The 17,822-nt window shown below is 35.4% G+C and overlaps 1 protein-coding gene across 1 annotated transcript in view; it reads left to right on the top strand.

Annotated features, from left to right (window-relative positions):
• The window catches only part of FGF10 (fibroblast growth factor 10), an 84,943-nt gene extending 67,342 nt beyond the window's left edge, over positions 1-17,601 (top strand). The window contains exons 2-3 of the mRNA XM_063088022.1: positions 12,139-12,242; positions 17,323-17,601. Coding sequence (XP_062944092.1) covers positions 12,139-12,242; positions 17,323-17,520 — 302 coding nt within the window. The 3' untranslated portion in view covers positions 17,521-17,601. The remainder of the gene's footprint in view (positions 1-12,138; positions 12,243-17,322) is intronic.
• The last annotated feature ends 221 nt before the right edge of the window (positions 17,602-17,822 follow it).

The raw sequence follows: 17,822 nt of genomic DNA, 5'->3' as shown, positions 1-17,822 counted from the left end.
CAATGTTGCAGTTGGTGAAGTATATGAATTGTCTTTTTGCACTATCAAGTCAAAATTCATATACCACATAGTAGTATTTATATTTCTTAGCAAGTATTTTAATGACCCACTACCTAAGCAACAATGGAGTCTTTGAAAGAGTTAAGAGGCTAGGCATATATTATTCCATACCATGTTGCAAGCTTGTCAAATTTACAATATATATGTTCAAAGTAAACCTTGAGCATGAATCCCTCAAACTTGATCCACATTGAATATTTTATGCTACTTTGGGCTGTTCAGGCTTAACTAATTTGTGAACACTTCAATGCATCAGGTGAGAGTTTTTCTTGTGAGAAACCCAACATCAAGATGTGCTTTACTAGCTCATTATATTATTTTCATTAAATTGAGAAGAAAAGACACTTTATATTCTAATTAGTAATATTAAATAAATTCAAAGAAGTTTTAGTAAATGTGGTAGACATTTTTCGCAGCAATATCATCAGGGTAAATATCTATATTAACATGGTGATCATTTATTGAAATATTCCATGCAGTAATTCCTCTAACCCTTTATGTTGGCTTTAAATTTTGTTCTTCCTTTGTAAATAAAATGCAGTGGTCAAGCTCAAATAGGATGGATTGTTTCTGTGTAATGTATAAGATAAAATAGTCTATAAAACATTAAGTAGATATAAAATCTTTGCCTGGCTGCCAACAGTTCATAACTATTTACAGGAGCCTCATGGTATAGTAGAAAGAACATGGGCTATATTTATTTCAGGCTCTAAGTAACTTTTTACAGGTGCTTGGATAAGCTCCTTGATCTCTCTGGATCTGCCAGTGTCACCTATTACAGAAGAGAATTGGATATGAAGCAGATAATCTCTAGATTTCTTCAAGCTCTTCTTTGAATCTACAGTTTGCTAAGACATGGCCTTTTCTTATGCCCTAAATGATCTGAACTTTTCTCACCAAAAAATTACTGGTTTCTTTATTTAGTAATTTTAGTTCATTTTGAGGCTTTGAAATAGCACTTTAAATTAGACCAATCAGAGGTTTTGATTGAACATGGAAGATTTCTCGAAATAATCTATAATGAGTTAGTTTAAAAGGGGAAAGTATGACAGTAGATGTGCCTGCCAAAGCCTCCTTATCGTAATAGACATAATTTAGGAAGTTGGTTGGCTTCTACTAGTGCATAACACATTTCTAATATTATTTTGCATTCTCTATAGGTTTTTCCAGAAGCAATAAAATTGCAGTAATTGTCTCTTATTTTTACATGGTTGATATATGCAGCTCTTCCTATACAGAATGGTAGACTTTCCTTCTTTCCAGTGTTCAGGAAGGAGACACAACCCACATAAGGACTCTCTCAGGCTTTTTTCCCAAAGGTGGAAAACAGGAGATATAAGAATAGGGCCAAAAGTGGGGTGTAGTCAGGATAGCCTGGCAAGAAACCAGGATTTCTAACTTTCTAGAATTTTTTGAAAGTTTTATTTATCTGCTGAAGGAAATGAGGCTTGGGAGGAGCGGGGGGAGGAAAACCAATAAATAGCTTCATAAAATTTTATATAAAAATATTTTTTCTGATACAAATATATGTTTACATTTCAGGAAGAAACATTTTCAATAATTACACTCCTTTGCTAATGGCTTTGTTACCATTTAAATGAATTGTGCTGGGCTTTTCTGAGGTTATCTTCAGCCTCCCCTTCTAAACTTTTCTGTTTTGTGCTATTTCCCACCATTTATCCCGTAGCAAAATGAGATCAAATGTCAATTATCTTTGATCACAGCAAATGACTCAAACGTGTAAGTATTTCCAGTGTTTTCTGTTTTTTTGGTTTTTTTCCCGGATTGCTTGTAGTTGGGAGTGGGGGTGAAGTTCCTATCTCCAGGAGCACACGAGCTTTTGTATGTCTTTATTTCACCCAAAACTAGCTATAGAATCTTTCTTCACTTTGTGAGTTAAATTTATGTCAGGACTTACTGTGAACAATTCTCAATAATTCCAAATAAATTCTGTCCTAGAAATATGTCATTTATATTTCACTGTGAATATATCCTAAGAACACAGAAGATAATGTTTGAAAACATGGCACTATTACAATATTGATAAATAATTATCTATTTCCTGACATATTTCCATAAAGTTTAATGGACAAAAAGAATCTCTGATAATGAGAAAGAGAAAATTAGAAAGTTTTACATTTATTTAAATATATTGATCTAGCACAGAGTTGTGAAAAGACACATTAGATAATCACCTGAAAATATTTCTTAACTAATGATCAGTGTGGAAGACCCAAAGTCACATTTCACTCCTAATAAAACTGTGGTAAGAAACTGATCTTTAACACACTTTAACAATTAATTTACCACTTTGGAATATTATCCCTAGATTGCACTGTAAGTTTCTAATACTTTTAATGTTAGGTCAATGACAGTGGTTAAATGACCATACTGGTTAATTAAATATAGCCTTAAATTGAGAAGTGTTTTAGGTTTTGACTCTCCACTTATCAATAAGGCCAAGCTAATCACTGCATTTATCCTTTGATGAATTACTTGGTGAGCAAGTAAAAGGTCATTTCGGTATTTAGCAAATTGTGAAAGATATATCTTCTTATGTAGAGATGGTAAAGATTTTCTGCTAACTCGGGTCCCATTTCTATCTGTAATTCTAAATGAATGTCAAGTGTATTGAAAAAAACTATAGCAGATAGAGAAACCAAATAGCTTTACTGTATTATGCTGAAAAGGCAGCCAGAGTCTATAATAGTACAAGGTTGACTGGACCTACCTCATTGATTAGCTCACTCTGGCACCTTCCTTTTAAAGGATATGAGATCATTCTAGAGCAAGTATATGCCTTCAACTCTGGGTGGAGGGTGGGAATAAACTGAGTCCTGATTGCTTTGATTTCTTGGCCATGAGCATAAGTTTAAGGGGGCTATGTAGTCCTTTAATTCTTAAAGTATCAACACAATTAGCCCTCTAAGAATGCCTATAAAATACTTAAAGGAGTAATTGAAAGTGTTTAAGTTTCTACCCACATTTCCACACTCTTATTAAGGAGAAGAAAATAAAAATTCTGATAATAATCTTATTGTGTGTCTTTAAAAACCTGACTATAGACAACAATGCAATGTATTTATTCAGAAATCCCAAATCCACATTATCACAGTTATGCAGATATTAAGAATCCCACACCTGTCAAAAAACAAGCAGAAGAAAAACCCCTAACTTCTTTCTATATCCTTTAAGAGTTTTTCTTTGGAGTTAAGCTACTTCCATTATTTGCATCTATTCCTGTGTGCGGTTCTGCTTCTCTGCACATTTCTGTCAATGCTTTTTCACATCAAAGTTGTGCTCTGTCTCTGAATTGTAATGTATAGAATAGTGTGTGGCCTTGGATCAACAGAATCAGCATCGCCTGGGAACATACTAGAAATTCTAATTCTCTGGCCCCAATTTAGAGATTACCAAATTTAGATCTACTAAATCAAAAATCCCAGCAATCTGTATTTAGAGAGGCCTTCCAGATGATTCCAACACAACCTTAAGTTGCTGATATAAAAGAGTGGTTAACTTGCCTCCCACCATTTTAATTCCACAGACAGTAAATACATATTCAATACCCATGCTCTGCAACTCTACACAACCCTGTGAGCTATAGTCAGTTAGTCCCAACCAATACTGGGAGCATAATTGCCTTATCCAAGATCACATAGCTAGATAAGTAGCAGAGCTGAGATGTAAGACCAAGCTCTTCTGCGCTTTCACAGCTACCATTTATTTCCCTCTTGTTTACAGCTAAGCTCCTCCATTAATTTCATCACATGAAATGTGACTCTGCTGTTCCCTTTAAGAAGGGGTGTGGAGGGTGGCAGAGAGAGAAATAAGATAGGGAAACAAGTAGGTAACACAAAAAATAAAATTAATATTGCAAATGTTACAATTATGCTCAAAATACAGCAATTACTTAACGTACATTTTGACATTTTTTCAAGACAGTTAAGTTACAGTGTAGACGCACTTTTTTGAAATTGTTGAATGAACCAAGTATGTAATCCCAGACAGGTCTAAAGCATGTGGATCCCTCAGCTAACGGATAGTAACATAGTTCTGTTACCCCCTCAGCTAGGAGCCTTCCTTAACAAGACTTCAAAAATCCATCTCTTCTTCCTTTTTTGCATCTGCTATTTGAGAACTATTTTGCTAGACAAATACTACCCACAAATTTGGTGACAGTTTTCTACTCCATAATCTCTGCGAAATGTTTTAAATCCCATGTATTTTTCAAAGAAAAAAAACAATGGACATGTTAACAGCAACAAGACAGATGTTCTTCAGACAGCTGCAATACAAGAGAGAGACTCCAGTATAAATTGAGCTCAGCTACACCTAAGACAAGGGTGGCTGAGGCCTTTACAGGAAGAACAGATAGGGAACAAAAAGGTACCATAAGGAAGTGAAAAGTGGGGGCAAAAAGAGAGTAGAGGCTATGTGCAAATGGAAAATTACAGGAGAGGTTAAGTAGAGAATTCCTGAAAATGGTTTGGTGGGGTGGGTTGGTACAATGACCTTTTACAGTTTGGCAGCATTGCATTTTCTTAAGCAAAGACTCAGCAAAGGGGTTAGGGAGTCACCCTTAAGAACACGACCTAGTGCAGGTGGAAGCCAGGCTAAAGTTTGGTCATGTCTCTTAGCAATGTTCAGGAAGGTCCTTTGTGCTATGTGGGAGTTCACAGTTCCCATAATATTTTGAGGCTTAATTTATCTCTGTTTCACATTTAAAAAGAAGCAAAAACATTGTTAGTTAAAATATTTCTAGTTCTTATGATGAAAATTATTTAAAGATTGAAAAATGTATTTTTTCATGAGCATTATCATAGAGACCTAGAATCTATTGGACATCTGGAGGCACAGAAGCATTTTATTGTAGACTCATGTTTTCAACAAACTCAAGGGTATGATGAACTAAATACCAGCTGAAATAATAACTTCTGTATAATTTTTAATACCAGTGTTTATAAAGCAAAATTATACCCAATTATATTATTTGAAATTATCTGACTATTATAATTCCTACAACATAAACAAAATTATTACATTTGTTTTATCATAGACATAAAACTAGGTATTTTTATGTTTCCCCCAGAATTGTAACATCACATTTGTGTAGATGTTCACTCCCTGGAATACATCTGAGAGGCTATCAAAAAGAGATACTAAAGTGTCTTAGCCCATTTTCTATGTTGCTTATAACAGAATACCTGAAACTTAGTAATTTATAAGGGTTTTGTGTTGACTGAATGGTATGCTTCTCTAAAATGCTTTTGAAATTTAACAATCAAGTGTTTGCTGGAATATAGAGAAAAGTATTTAAAATGGTTAAAACTATGTTTACTATTGCCTTTGTTATTTTACTATCGTCAGCTTTATTAGGTGAAGCCTAATCTACTATACCGGAGTGGGTGGGTATATGTTCACCAATTTACTGAATTTCTCTAAGGCTCAGTTTCAACATTTATAGAACATAATGTTTACCTCTGGTATATTTTGTGAAAATTGAGATACAAAAGTATATGACCCATGAGAGTTACTCTGTATCTTTATATTTGTGCTATATATTATCTTTAAATTCAGTTTACCCCAAATGGTGTTTTTCTTAACCAAGAATAAATGTTGCCTTGACCAGGAACCTCACACCCTAAATAGCCTTTCTAACCCATGCTCAAGACCCCCTTTCTCACAATCGTGATGAATAATTGCAGAGACATACAAACATAAGGAGTCTTCAGAAAGTTCATGGAAATATTTGTATCATCTTTTAATTCCATTTTTCTACAAACTTTTTGAAATATCTTCGTATTATTTAGAAGATTTTAAGGACTTTCAGATTTATAATAATTCACCTATAACATCAAATATTTTTATTTCGTAATTTACTAACTTTTCCTTTGAATCATACAACATTTTGACATTTTCTTTTACTTTCCTTTTTATTTGATTTGTGTCAGAACTTAAAAACTAACACCACCTTAAGTGACATTACAAGCTCCCCATTATCGGCCCACAAGAGTGTATTAAGGTGGCAGCCTAAGATGGCGCTGGGAGGAAGTAGGGTGGGAATGTCTGCTGGAACCTTGCCTTAGCCCTTATTGGCCAAATACGTGCTTCCGCTCTCATGAACACTGCATAATTCTAATAGCTAGGCATTGAGACAGGATGCATGCTCTCCTAACCTTTAAGCTGATTGGAGGATGTAAAAACCTCCCTTCCCCATTTGCCTTTAAAAGCAAGTACTTGTGTGATAGTAAAAGGAACTGCTGGACAGAACCCCTGCTGCGTCTGAGTGTCCTTTAACGGGCTGGTTGGGGCGGGCAGCTGTGCTCACCTCTCTTCACGGCGCTCTTCCCCTGTCTCCTCCCAACGGGGACCGGGGACCGGAGGGAAAGAGGAATCTGGGCAATTTGCTCGCCCACCAAGGGAGCGACTGATAGCGAGGCAAGGGCTGTTCGGGTCAGCCGGCGGCAGACCCGACAGATTTGGATATGGTATTATTAATTTATCTCAAGGTTTTACAAATGTGACTCTACTATCAAAAGAAAAAAAGTTCTATACTTAATGAAAACTCGATTTTCTTTTACTCAGCCTGTCACTGGACTGCATTCGTTGATTTTTTTTTTTCATTCAGTGAATATATATATGCACTGTTCAAGTGGGAAAAAACTACAATTATTATGGTTCTTTGAGGAGGATACACAATTAAGGAGATAAGACCCACAGTGATTCTGAACTGAAACCACATTTGGAGCAATTTAGTCTAGCACTAGTGGGTTTGGCTACATAATCCCTGAGGCTTATAGAGTAAATGCGGTAACAACCCTGAGGAGCTCCCTAGATCTTTTTATGTTAGGATATAACATCAATTTGGGACACTGACAATTCATGAGAAAGAGAAATTTAGTTTAGAGTATTTGTGTATTACATTACACCAATCATGATACATTTCAGCACATTGATCAAACCTATCAAACTATATAGCATTATGATCTATTTTGAGTTAAAATGTTTAGAGAAAAATAGATGTAACTGTTTCTGAATTCATGAGGCTCTGACATTTATTGAGCTGCTCCCAAGTTTCACAACATTTTTTTTAAAGTATGTTCCTCAGCCAGAAAAGCACCATTGCTACTCAATGAAGCAGAACCCTTTGTTTTAGCTGGAGTGACCACCTCAAAGTGCCATTGTGTGTGGGCGGGGGTGACATGCTGAGCTCTTTCCCCTCTGTCCATGGCTTTTCCTTACTCATGCTCCTCTTCAACTTTCCAGATCCCAATCTACTAAAACCCTCCCCATGGAAGGTTCATCTCAAACACCAACTATCTTCTTCAAGACTACTTCTTAATTATTTAGAGCCATGAGAATGGATTTTATTTTTCATATAGTACTTAATATCTTTTCTTTGTATTGTGATTACTTATTTGTACCAGCATATCTTACCCAGCTTTAAAACTCCTTCACAGCAAAGACTGTCTTTGTCATTGCATCCTTCACAGTGAGAGCTAACACCAACCCTGCACATTGGTGCTTAATACATTTAAGCTAGATTAATTTACACAAGCTCTAGAATTCCATTTTATATTCATGTTCTGTTTATTTAAGAGAGGATAATAGGATTTTGCACTTATTTTTTACATCTAACTTTACCCTGTCTATAACAATTCTATTAAATAAAAGATTTATTTGCCTTTTACTTTCTCCTCTTATGTCTATGAGAAAGTATTTAAGGAGAATGTTACCATCCAGGCTAATATCTTGTTTAGTCTTATAGCCCCCAAAGGGAAATAATCTTGGTCCATCATGATTGCTGGGGGGGAAATAGGTCAAATGCTCCTCTTCTAGAGAAGGATGAGAGGTAGAAACTGGGGAAGATACTCATGAATGATACTTCCTCAGATTAACCACTCAGTGATTCACCAAACCATAACCAGCCCAAACAATTATATATTCATGCCCCGCAAGTAAAAACAAAAGATAATTTACAGAAAATTGTGATTTCTAAGTTATTTCCTTTTGGAATTCATGAGTTTGCAAAATCCTCCTCATTACTAGGGTGATCATGCATCATTAGGGAGCATTTGCTAATTAATAGGAACTGATTTTTGTCACAGTTGCTTTTGTAATGCTGTAATGCTGATTATCAAACTTTATTGTTTAATATTCCAACATAAGGGCCGAGCCCGTGGCGCACTCGGGAGAGTGCGGCCCTGGGAGCAAGGCGACGCTCTCGCCGTGGGTTCGGATCCTATATAGGAATGGCCGGTGCACTCACTGGCTGAGTGCCGGTCACAAAAAAGACAAAAAAAAAAAAAATTATAATATTCCAACATAATCCAAAATAATTTTATAGATTGCTACTATTTACTTAAAGAAATTTGCTAAATATTGTTTCTTCTATGTTCTTTAAGCCGTCATATATTTTTAGATAAAATACTTTCTAGTTGTGAAAATTCTTAGAATCTGTACAAGATGGTTATTAATCTGAGACTGGCATAATTCTCCAACTTTACTTTTCATAACCTCCTGCCTTGTTACTTTTACTCTAGTTGGTAAGCCAAACCTCTTAGGATTTTTTATGATGCCGGGCTATTTCACCTTAATGATTTTGCTCAAGTCTCTAGAAAGTCTGCTTGAAGTCCCAGCCAGTATCAACTGCATTTCTCTTTGCTCTATAGTTCCCCCGTCTTCCTCTTAGCACTTACTATCACGTAATATGTTTTACTGTAATTCTCTGTGTATTTGTCTTTTACTCCCAATAGAACACAGACTTTTCAAGAGAAGAGCTATAATTTATTTGATTTTATATTTCCACTTCCTAAAAAAGTGCCCTTCTCCTAGGTCTTCCTAAGTGTTTGAACTAAACTGTCCAAAGGCCCTAAAAGAGATTTACAATACCACCTGGAATATTCATCTTTTGAGGTATATCAAAACTGATATGGTTATAACTTAATATAAATAATATATAAATAATAGAATTTTACTACAAGAATATGTCTTTAAATTTACAAAATATCTCACATGAGTGGGAAACATAATTTGTGTTTCCTTTTATTGATGATATAATTTCTAGATTTTACTTTCTTTGAATAACAAAAGAATGCTTATAACTTTTAAGTTTGAAGTAATTATAGATTCACACAAGTTGTAAGAAACACAGGAATATCCAGTATGCTCTTCACTTACATCCCCCCAGGAGGCTCCTTCAATAGGCTTTTAACCTTGCATCAAAATATACATGGCTAGACTCATAAGCTCTTGATCTAACAATCCTCAGACAAAATTCTGGAGCTCCTTTCCAAGAATAATTTTATAGGCAAACTTGATCATCCTCATCAAAGAACAGAAAAAACTGGAGAGATTCCTTATGAAAAGCAGAGCAGTTCTCTAGACTTCAGTCCCTCAGAAAGTCACTTTCACATTCACAGATGTTTATAATAAATGCAGTCATTGTCCGTTACCCGCAAGATTATCAAATTATAACTTACTGACCATATGGTGCCTCCAAAAAATTATTTTCAGAATTTGAAAGAACCTTAAATCATCCAGGTCTTCCCTCTTTCTAGTTTGAAGCGATGCTAAATCTTTTCAAGCTATCCTGAACTCTTTGCAGTGTGGAAAAAAAGGTTGATTGATTCTTTGAATATTGAGTTTCTATTTTGAGCAAAGCAGAAAGAAATTCAGGTGTATCTGAGCTAAATATGATCTCATGAGCAGTGCACTCTCAGAAATAATTGGTCAAGGATTTAGTAATATTTATATCATGATGTTTTTCCTTTTGCCAATTCAGTCTGTTACTATAGCTTGATCCCACCACTTCTCGTACACCTTCAGAAATCTTGGTTTATTCTTTGCTAAGGTCATCCTTCATTTCTCTTTGTCCTATTAATTTCCAGTTTCAAACACACACATATATAGGGATCACCTTGCAATTTACTGACAATACTTACTTGCCTCTTGTGCGCTCAAAGTAAACAGCAGCCTAATATTTTGCCCCCAAATTCTCCTTCCTTCCTACTCTAGATCTTCTGTTTGTGAAATGAATAAAGTATATTAGATTTTGTCCTCTGATACTCATACATTATCCTCTGTGGCATGACGACATCCTTGGGAGGAATAACACATTAAGTCATTAAAGACTTATCTTAATGAGTCACTTTGTCAGATGGCTTTCCAACAGGATTCCTTTGTGGGGATGGAAAAGAGGGAAAGATGTGATGGAGAGTCAAATAGTCAAAGATGGAGACGAAGATAGTCTGAAAGTCAGAGCTCAGGTGCTGGGTCCATCACTACCCTGTTTCAACTGATCGCCTTGTGTCTGAGTTATGTAACCTCAGGAACTTTTGTATTGTCATCTATAGTTGAGAATAACAGTACCTCCATAGAGGGCTGTTGTGTGAATTAAAGACATAAATTATAAGAAAGTACTTTTTAAATATGCAAATAAGTGTGTGTGTGTGTGTGTGTGTGTATCTTCAGTGCAACTACCAGAATAAGAGAAAAGGAAGTTATAAATACAGATACTGTCTCCTTCACCCTTCACAATCTTTCCTTGGTTTTTGCTTGCAAAATAGGTGTACTGTGTTAGGTCAGAGACTTCCTACTGATGCTTCAACTGAATGGTCTGGGTAGCCCAACTTTGCAATGAGTGGACTCAAGCATTTCTATTAGCCTGCACAAGGCTAATCTGTGAAGGAAGGGGAAGAAAGAAGTCATTCATGTTTTGAGAATAAGCTGCTTTATCCCTATGGGAAGACTATAAACATAATTTGTAGACTATGTTTAGGATAGTGTTTCTCATCAATAGCTAATACATAATAAATGGTAACTTATGATCAACTTTCAAATTTTATGGGCTAAGCCAGTGGGAATTTGTATGTTCTATTCAGGATTTACACAGTCTGTTGAAGAAGTTCAAAAATCTAGAACTGTTTGAGGAAAACTTCCCTCTAATAATAATTAAGGAGATACTGAATTCCAGGCAAATTCTAATTGTTTTACATCTACTATCTCATTTAATCTTCACAACAAGATTATAGGGGAAGTACTATTATGTTGGCCATTTTTTCAAATGTAATTGAGACATGGGGTAGTTCAGTGACTTCTCCTGAGATCATTTACCAATAAATGCAGAGCCAGGAGTCAAACCCAGACACTCTGGTTCCAGAGGCCACATGCTAATTGGAATTCTTCTTTTCTACCCTGAGCAAGCTTTCCTGAGAGTTATAAAATAAGAGGTTTTAGTTCCCAAGGTCTTCTTAACCTGAAATGGGTGAGCACTTTGAGTAGAATATCAAATGCCTTCCCCATAGCTACCTACAAGCTTTCCAGAGAAAATTATCTTTAGACGTAGCGATTGAAGCTCATGCATTAGGAGGAAAAGCCTCTTGTCTATCAGTTACTAATTCCCTAAGTTTTCCACTCTTTTAGAAAAAAAAAAAAAACTTTAAAAAGTGTTGATGAATTTCCTCCCAACCCAAATTAGTGATTCTGCTATTTTAAAGACAGTGTGGATATATGGATTAGTCTCTCTATATCTCAGAATGTCAACACATTTGCCAAAAATAAATTTATCAGTTAAATGTAGCCAAGAGATTTAGTTTATCTAATGTTCTACAAAGAAAAAACAGTTTTTACAGATTGAGGTAAATCTGAGATATTATTGACATATGCTATAGATTTAATTTGATTCCATAGTACAGATGTATGCTCTGATGAAGTCTTTGAGAAATCTAGGCTAAGATGAGTAGAGTTGTTTTTAATATTTATGGGGTTGAAAATGCAGTTAGCAAAGGAAACATTTTAATTAAAACAATATTTTCCTATATATGCTCAGAGTAAAATGGAGGGAAATTCTTTTAAAACCTTGCTACTTGTTTTCATATATTTGCTGGAAATATTTGCTGGCTTTTTAAACATAGCAAAAGAGGTTTGGTTGTGGGGGTTTTTTCCCAATTTTTTTAGCCTTCTGTTTTTAGGATCATCAAAATATAAACTCAATAGTTTCTTTTGATTTTACTTTCTTTCAACGAAATTTATATGACTCTTTACATTTAGCCTTTTTTTAACTGTGTGTTTTAGGTATCCTGGAGATAACATCAGTGGAAATTGGAGTTGTTGCTGTCAAAGCCATTAACAGCAACTATTACTTAGCCATGAACAAGAAGGGGAAACTCTACGGCTCAGTAAGTAATCTGCTTCTGTTGTCAAAATTCACTGCAGTAAATCATTACCACAGTTTTGGAATGTTTCTTCCAGACATTGAATAATTTTGTTGTTGTTCTATTGCTGGTAAATAGAGCCACAGTGGGCTGGTCACCAGAGTTGCAAGGGCTGGCAAAGCAGATCTTCCAACTCTGTAATCTCTGTTGTTCACCCATTAGTCTACCACATAGGCTATAGCTGGCATTTGTCTGTGAATGTTCTGAACTAACCAGTCGGACTCTCACGGAAGCATCTGGTCAGCTTGGCATGGGAGCTGCAGACCACTTGGAGAAGAATCATTAAAAACAAAGATCTTGGGCCGAGCCCGTGGCGCACTCGGGAGAGTGCGGTGCTGGGAGCAAGGCGACGCCCCCGCCGCGGGTTCGGATCCTATATAGGAATGGCCGGTGCATTCACTGGCTGAGTGCCGGTCACGAAAAAGACAAAAAAAAAAAAAAAAAAAAAAAATCTTGAATTGACTGGCAAACCATATGCTATGTGTGTGTTATAGCTGAATATAAAACAGGGGCTCAGATGTTTTGTATTTTGTTAAAATCTGAAATGGGGAAACTTATCAAGGAATTTATAATTATGCATGTTATTCAATCCACTCTAAATTTTATTTACCTAGACAATAACAATAGTCACTAATTCAAATTATGCCTGAACTATAAACATATATATGTGGAAATATTATTCCTTGCAATAGGGTCCTTATGGGGTCAGTATCCAGTCAGTGCTTTGGGTACATCCATACCCGTGTTCCATACCAAGGGTTGAATATTTTGCATACTACGTCTACAACCTTAGATCAAACTCATTTAGACCAATTTTCTTAGATCGTGATCTCACTTAAAATAATAGTTATCTTAGGTTTAATATTGTAATTATAATTAACATTAAATTATAAACAGTGTAACAATTTATTCTGTTCAGATTTTTAGAATATGCCAACCAATTATATCAATATCTATATGCCAGATATTGTTTGATGTACCAAAGAAGCATAAGAAGTATAGAAAGTGGGCCTGAACTTCAAATAATTTACAATATTTAGGCAAAAATGTAAACAAATGTGAAATAATTACAGAGCAATTAATTGTTAAATTTAAAGAAGGACCAGGAATAGTATAGTAAGCCTATGATAAAGTTAGGAATTAAGTTTCAATCTCTTAATTATCTATTTGAATGATGACAGTAGATCAGTTGATGAATGTGAAAGCATTTCATTTTGTCAGTGCCAGAGCTAGATCAAGGAGATGCCAACTGAATTTACATTTTTTCCCCTAGACTCTAAGGGAGTATACTGAAGCCAGCTATAAGCTTGATCTTAAAAATTTCTAATTCCATTTTTTGTGGGACATATAACAATATTTATTGGCCAGAAATAAAACCTGTGACACAGATCTCTTAAACAATCTCATTTTTTCCCAACCAGATCTTGTGTCATTTTTACATTTTTCATAGTATTAAAAAGGCATCTCACTTTAAGTGTGGAAATAAATTTATTTTGTTGATTAGCCTAAGGACAATTGTAGTGACAGCCTAGCGCCAGCAGCCGTCAGAGGAGTATGCATCAGAATCCTCAGGACGACTTACTAAAAGGGCAGAATGACGAGACCCACACCCAGATTTTCTGATTCAGAACTTGCTTTTCTAACATGGTCCCAAGTGTTCCTGATGCTGCTGGCTCAGCAACCACAATCTGAGAACTACTGGTCTGGACACAGAATAGCCTTGCATTTTATTCATATCAGGTCCACTTTTAATTGGGGAGTCAAGCATCCTTTGGGTTGGTCTCTTTGTCTAAGTGGCTAGAGTAGGCTTTTTACATGGAGGTCAGAGGAATTTTAGTTAAATGTCTCCATTATGCACTGCTCGTTACAAATGAGCCTAGCAGAGTAAAGGACCATTTTAAAAAGTGGTTCCATTTAGGGGTTCACATCATAATCTCTTTTGAGGCATTTTGGTGTATTTCATTTCATTAAATATTCCTGGGTCCCTCCTTGATCTACTTTAACAAAATTACTGGGTAAGAGGACCAGGTGTATATTCTCTGAAGAGATACCGATACACACACTTAATGAAAAATCGATGCTTTAAAGTAAAGCCAACTAACACTAATTTAGACTAAGAAAGAAAATGTAAATAGTCTTAATTGGAACAGAAGATTAAAATAATTACAATTGATGAAATATACATATTTAAAAATGTGACATCAAGAAGAAAAGAATAACTCTCAAATGAACTGTGACATAAAAATATTTAATTCTTATCCTCCCATTTGCCCATGCCCACTTTTTTCTTCTACCCCAACACAGATCATGTGCTATGCTTATGCTTCTTTTTGAGCTCTAAGCTCTGTGAATTATTTCATTCCATCTCTTTATCTAAAGTAGATGTTCAGTTGCTTTCTATCACATCACCCTATTTTAATTATCTGCAAAGGTACTAACTTGATATTTCTCTCATTGATGTGTTTATTATTGACTGTCTTCTCCCAGTATGGTGACTTCAAGAGGGCAGGGTCAGCCTTGTCTCCCACTATGTGCTCAGCACTTAGAACCATTCAGAGCACAGTTATACAAAGCAAAACCTAACTAACTCTCCTAGTAGCTTGGCCCATTAGAGAATATGCCTGCCTTCTTAGAGAATTTTCAACCTGTCTCAGAAAGAATCTCATTCTCTAACCATAGTGTCCTCTTTTTGCACTTTTGCATTACTCCCAGGAATAGTGAAAAATTATGGCTTGTTCAAATTAAATAAAAAATCTACTCAAATTGAATGTCCTGCTCAGAGTGGAATAGGACTAACAATTTTGCACCTAAAGAGTATATACCATTTATGAGCACATACCTAATATAATTCTGCGTACCCAGTGACAACACTCGTAATCCCTGCCTTTATTTTTTAAATATAATTTCCATTGATTCAATAAGCCTTTCTGAAAACCTCAATTAGGCATATACCCCAAGTGATTGATTAAAACAGCTCTATATCTATTGTCTCTTGAATATTTTCTTCTTTTCCTTTGTAGGAAACATGTATCTTTCTTATATTTTCATTATTCGTTCTCTGAACAATGCATCTATTGTATTCTGAGTTTTCTTCTGACTTTAATTCTGATGGAATTAAGTAAACAAGTTATAAAACTGAATTTAATAGAAAGAACCCTCACAGAGCATGGTTTAAGTACCAAAGAAATTTCTCAGGTAGCTGGAGAAAATTGAAAAGCTTCTTCTGAGGTACCAAAACCCTACTTTTGAGAACTTGCTGTAGCCTAGATTTTTTTTAAACTTTAGTGCTTATGATCTATCAAGATCCTATAAAAAACATAGATTCGTAGGCCCCTCCTCCAGAGATTCTGACATTTGAGCTATGGCCCAAATATTTAAAACACCTGAGATGAAAAGGCTGCTACAAGTGCACTTCATTTTAAGAAACACTCTATAAGTTCATTTTGGGGAGGAAAAATAATTAAGCATCCACTCCCACTTTTCAATACAAAGTCACATGAAATAATCTCAATCCTCCTCTAGTCCCTAAACTGAACCCCCTTTATTGAAATGAATACGATTATCCATGTTAAAAAACCACCCCTGCTTTGAAAACCATATACAAGTAGTTTTAGATAGATGTAGAAGAATAAAAAGGAAAAAAAAAACATACTAAGGATTTAAACTCCTTTCTAATGCAGATTTTTTGTTTTATTAAAATTATTATTTTAACAATTTACTTTTTCTTCTTATTTTCAACCAATTAAGTCATCATTTGAATGTTACACTTAAATATTGCTTTATAGAATAAAAGCACTTAGGCCTAATAAATTCCAGCAAAGAAAGCTTAAACTGGTAACACTAACATAATATATACTTGCTTGTGATGGTTCTGATAATGTCAAAATTATGACCTATCTCACAGATACTTGGGTATTTAAGTGTACACACATTCAGGAATTTGGAATTTGGAAGAAATTTTAAGAAGTCCCAAGGTGAGAGAAACTGCCCAGCAGATACCTCAACTGAAATATATCCACAATGCTCCCAGTTTGGATGGAGAAAGTAGAACCAGAAGGACAAGAGTCCCAGTTCCTTAGCTTCTTAACTACTTTAGTTTGGGGATAAGAGAAGAGGAGCATTTCTGAAGCCAGAGGCTTGAGATCATTGAGGTACCTCCTCTTTGTTATGAAGTCCACAGTAAGATCCTGAATTTGTGGAGTGAATGAGAGTGAATCCTTGTCCCAACACATTTCCTTAAACCACTTGGCCACCTGAAACAAAGCCAAAGATCTATGGCTATAGGTTAGAGTTTCCCAGGACGAAAGTCTTCAGGCTTATACAATATGTATAGGCATTGCTAGTCACCATGTTTATAATTTTTTTGACATGGTAATTCACAAAACAAGGTATTTCATGTCCCAGTTTTCAATCATTCCTAGAGTTCAGAACAAAGTTTATCAAAATTACAAGTAATGGAAAATTGTGAATAATTTAATAAAATTGAAAAATTTGGCATCTGAATGAGAGGAAGACATCCCCCTGCCCTTTAGTTATGTAGAATTATTGTGATTTTGCCATAAGATCTGCTTTCTTATCAATGTGTGTCTATATTTATTATGGATTTATAAGATGAAGTTTGCAAACTTGATAAGCCCACATTTTTCTGCAATTCTATTTTCCCCATGGGGCCCCTGGTTATCATTATAACAGAAAGATTATAACACTATTCTTTATTATTGGCTCATCACAAATATTGTTAGTGGAACATCTGCTTCTTCACAATCATTTTAGGTACTTCAACCATATTCAAAGCACACCGGCTTTTTAAAAGGATGCCCGTATATGACTATGATGGTCAAGTAAAATGGATCTTGTGCTTTCAAACACAGAATCTGTTTTGTGGCTATGAGTTTTATTTCTGTTGACATGATGTATTAAGAGCACAACATATGTACAAATGGCAACTGCAAACGAAACCCTTAAAATGTTTTTTAGATGGTTTGTGTCAAACAGAATCAAGTATCATCACATAGGAATAAAAGATTATGTTTTTCCTTTGCAGAAAGAATTTAACAATGACTGTAAGCTGAAGGAGAGGATAGAGGAAAACGGATACAATACCTATGCATCCTTTAACTGGCAGCACAATGGGAGGCAAATGTATGTGGCATTGAATGGAAAAGGAGCTCCAAGGAGAGGACAGAAAACACGAAGGAAAAACACCTCAGCTCACTTTCTTCCAATGGTGGTACACTCATAGAGGAAGGCAATGTTTGTGGATGCGGTAGAACCAAAGGCCCTTTTGCCAGGAATAGTTGGTATTCTTCAGGAAGACAGTAGCTCAAAGAGATACATTGCAGATGTCTGCTTGCATAAAAGAGAGGAATCCTTTGAAGGTTTTTGTACTTACTGCTGACATATGATGTTCTTTTAATTAGTTCTGTGTCATGCCTTATAATCAAGATATAGGCAGATCAAATGGGATGGAAGTTATTCCCAAGCGAACAACATTGTGGCCGGATTTTTAAAAGTTTTTCCTTTTGTTTTTGAACCTCTGAGATA

Source organism: Cynocephalus volans, chromosome 2 (genome assembly GCF_027409185.1).
Source record: "Cynocephalus volans isolate mCynVol1 chromosome 2, mCynVol1.pri, whole genome shotgun sequence".
Classification (NCBI taxonomy): domain Eukaryota; kingdom Metazoa; phylum Chordata; class Mammalia; order Dermoptera; family Cynocephalidae; genus Cynocephalus; species Cynocephalus volans.
Note: the sequence above shows the minus strand (reverse complement) of the source record. Positions and strands in the feature narration are given on the sequence as shown.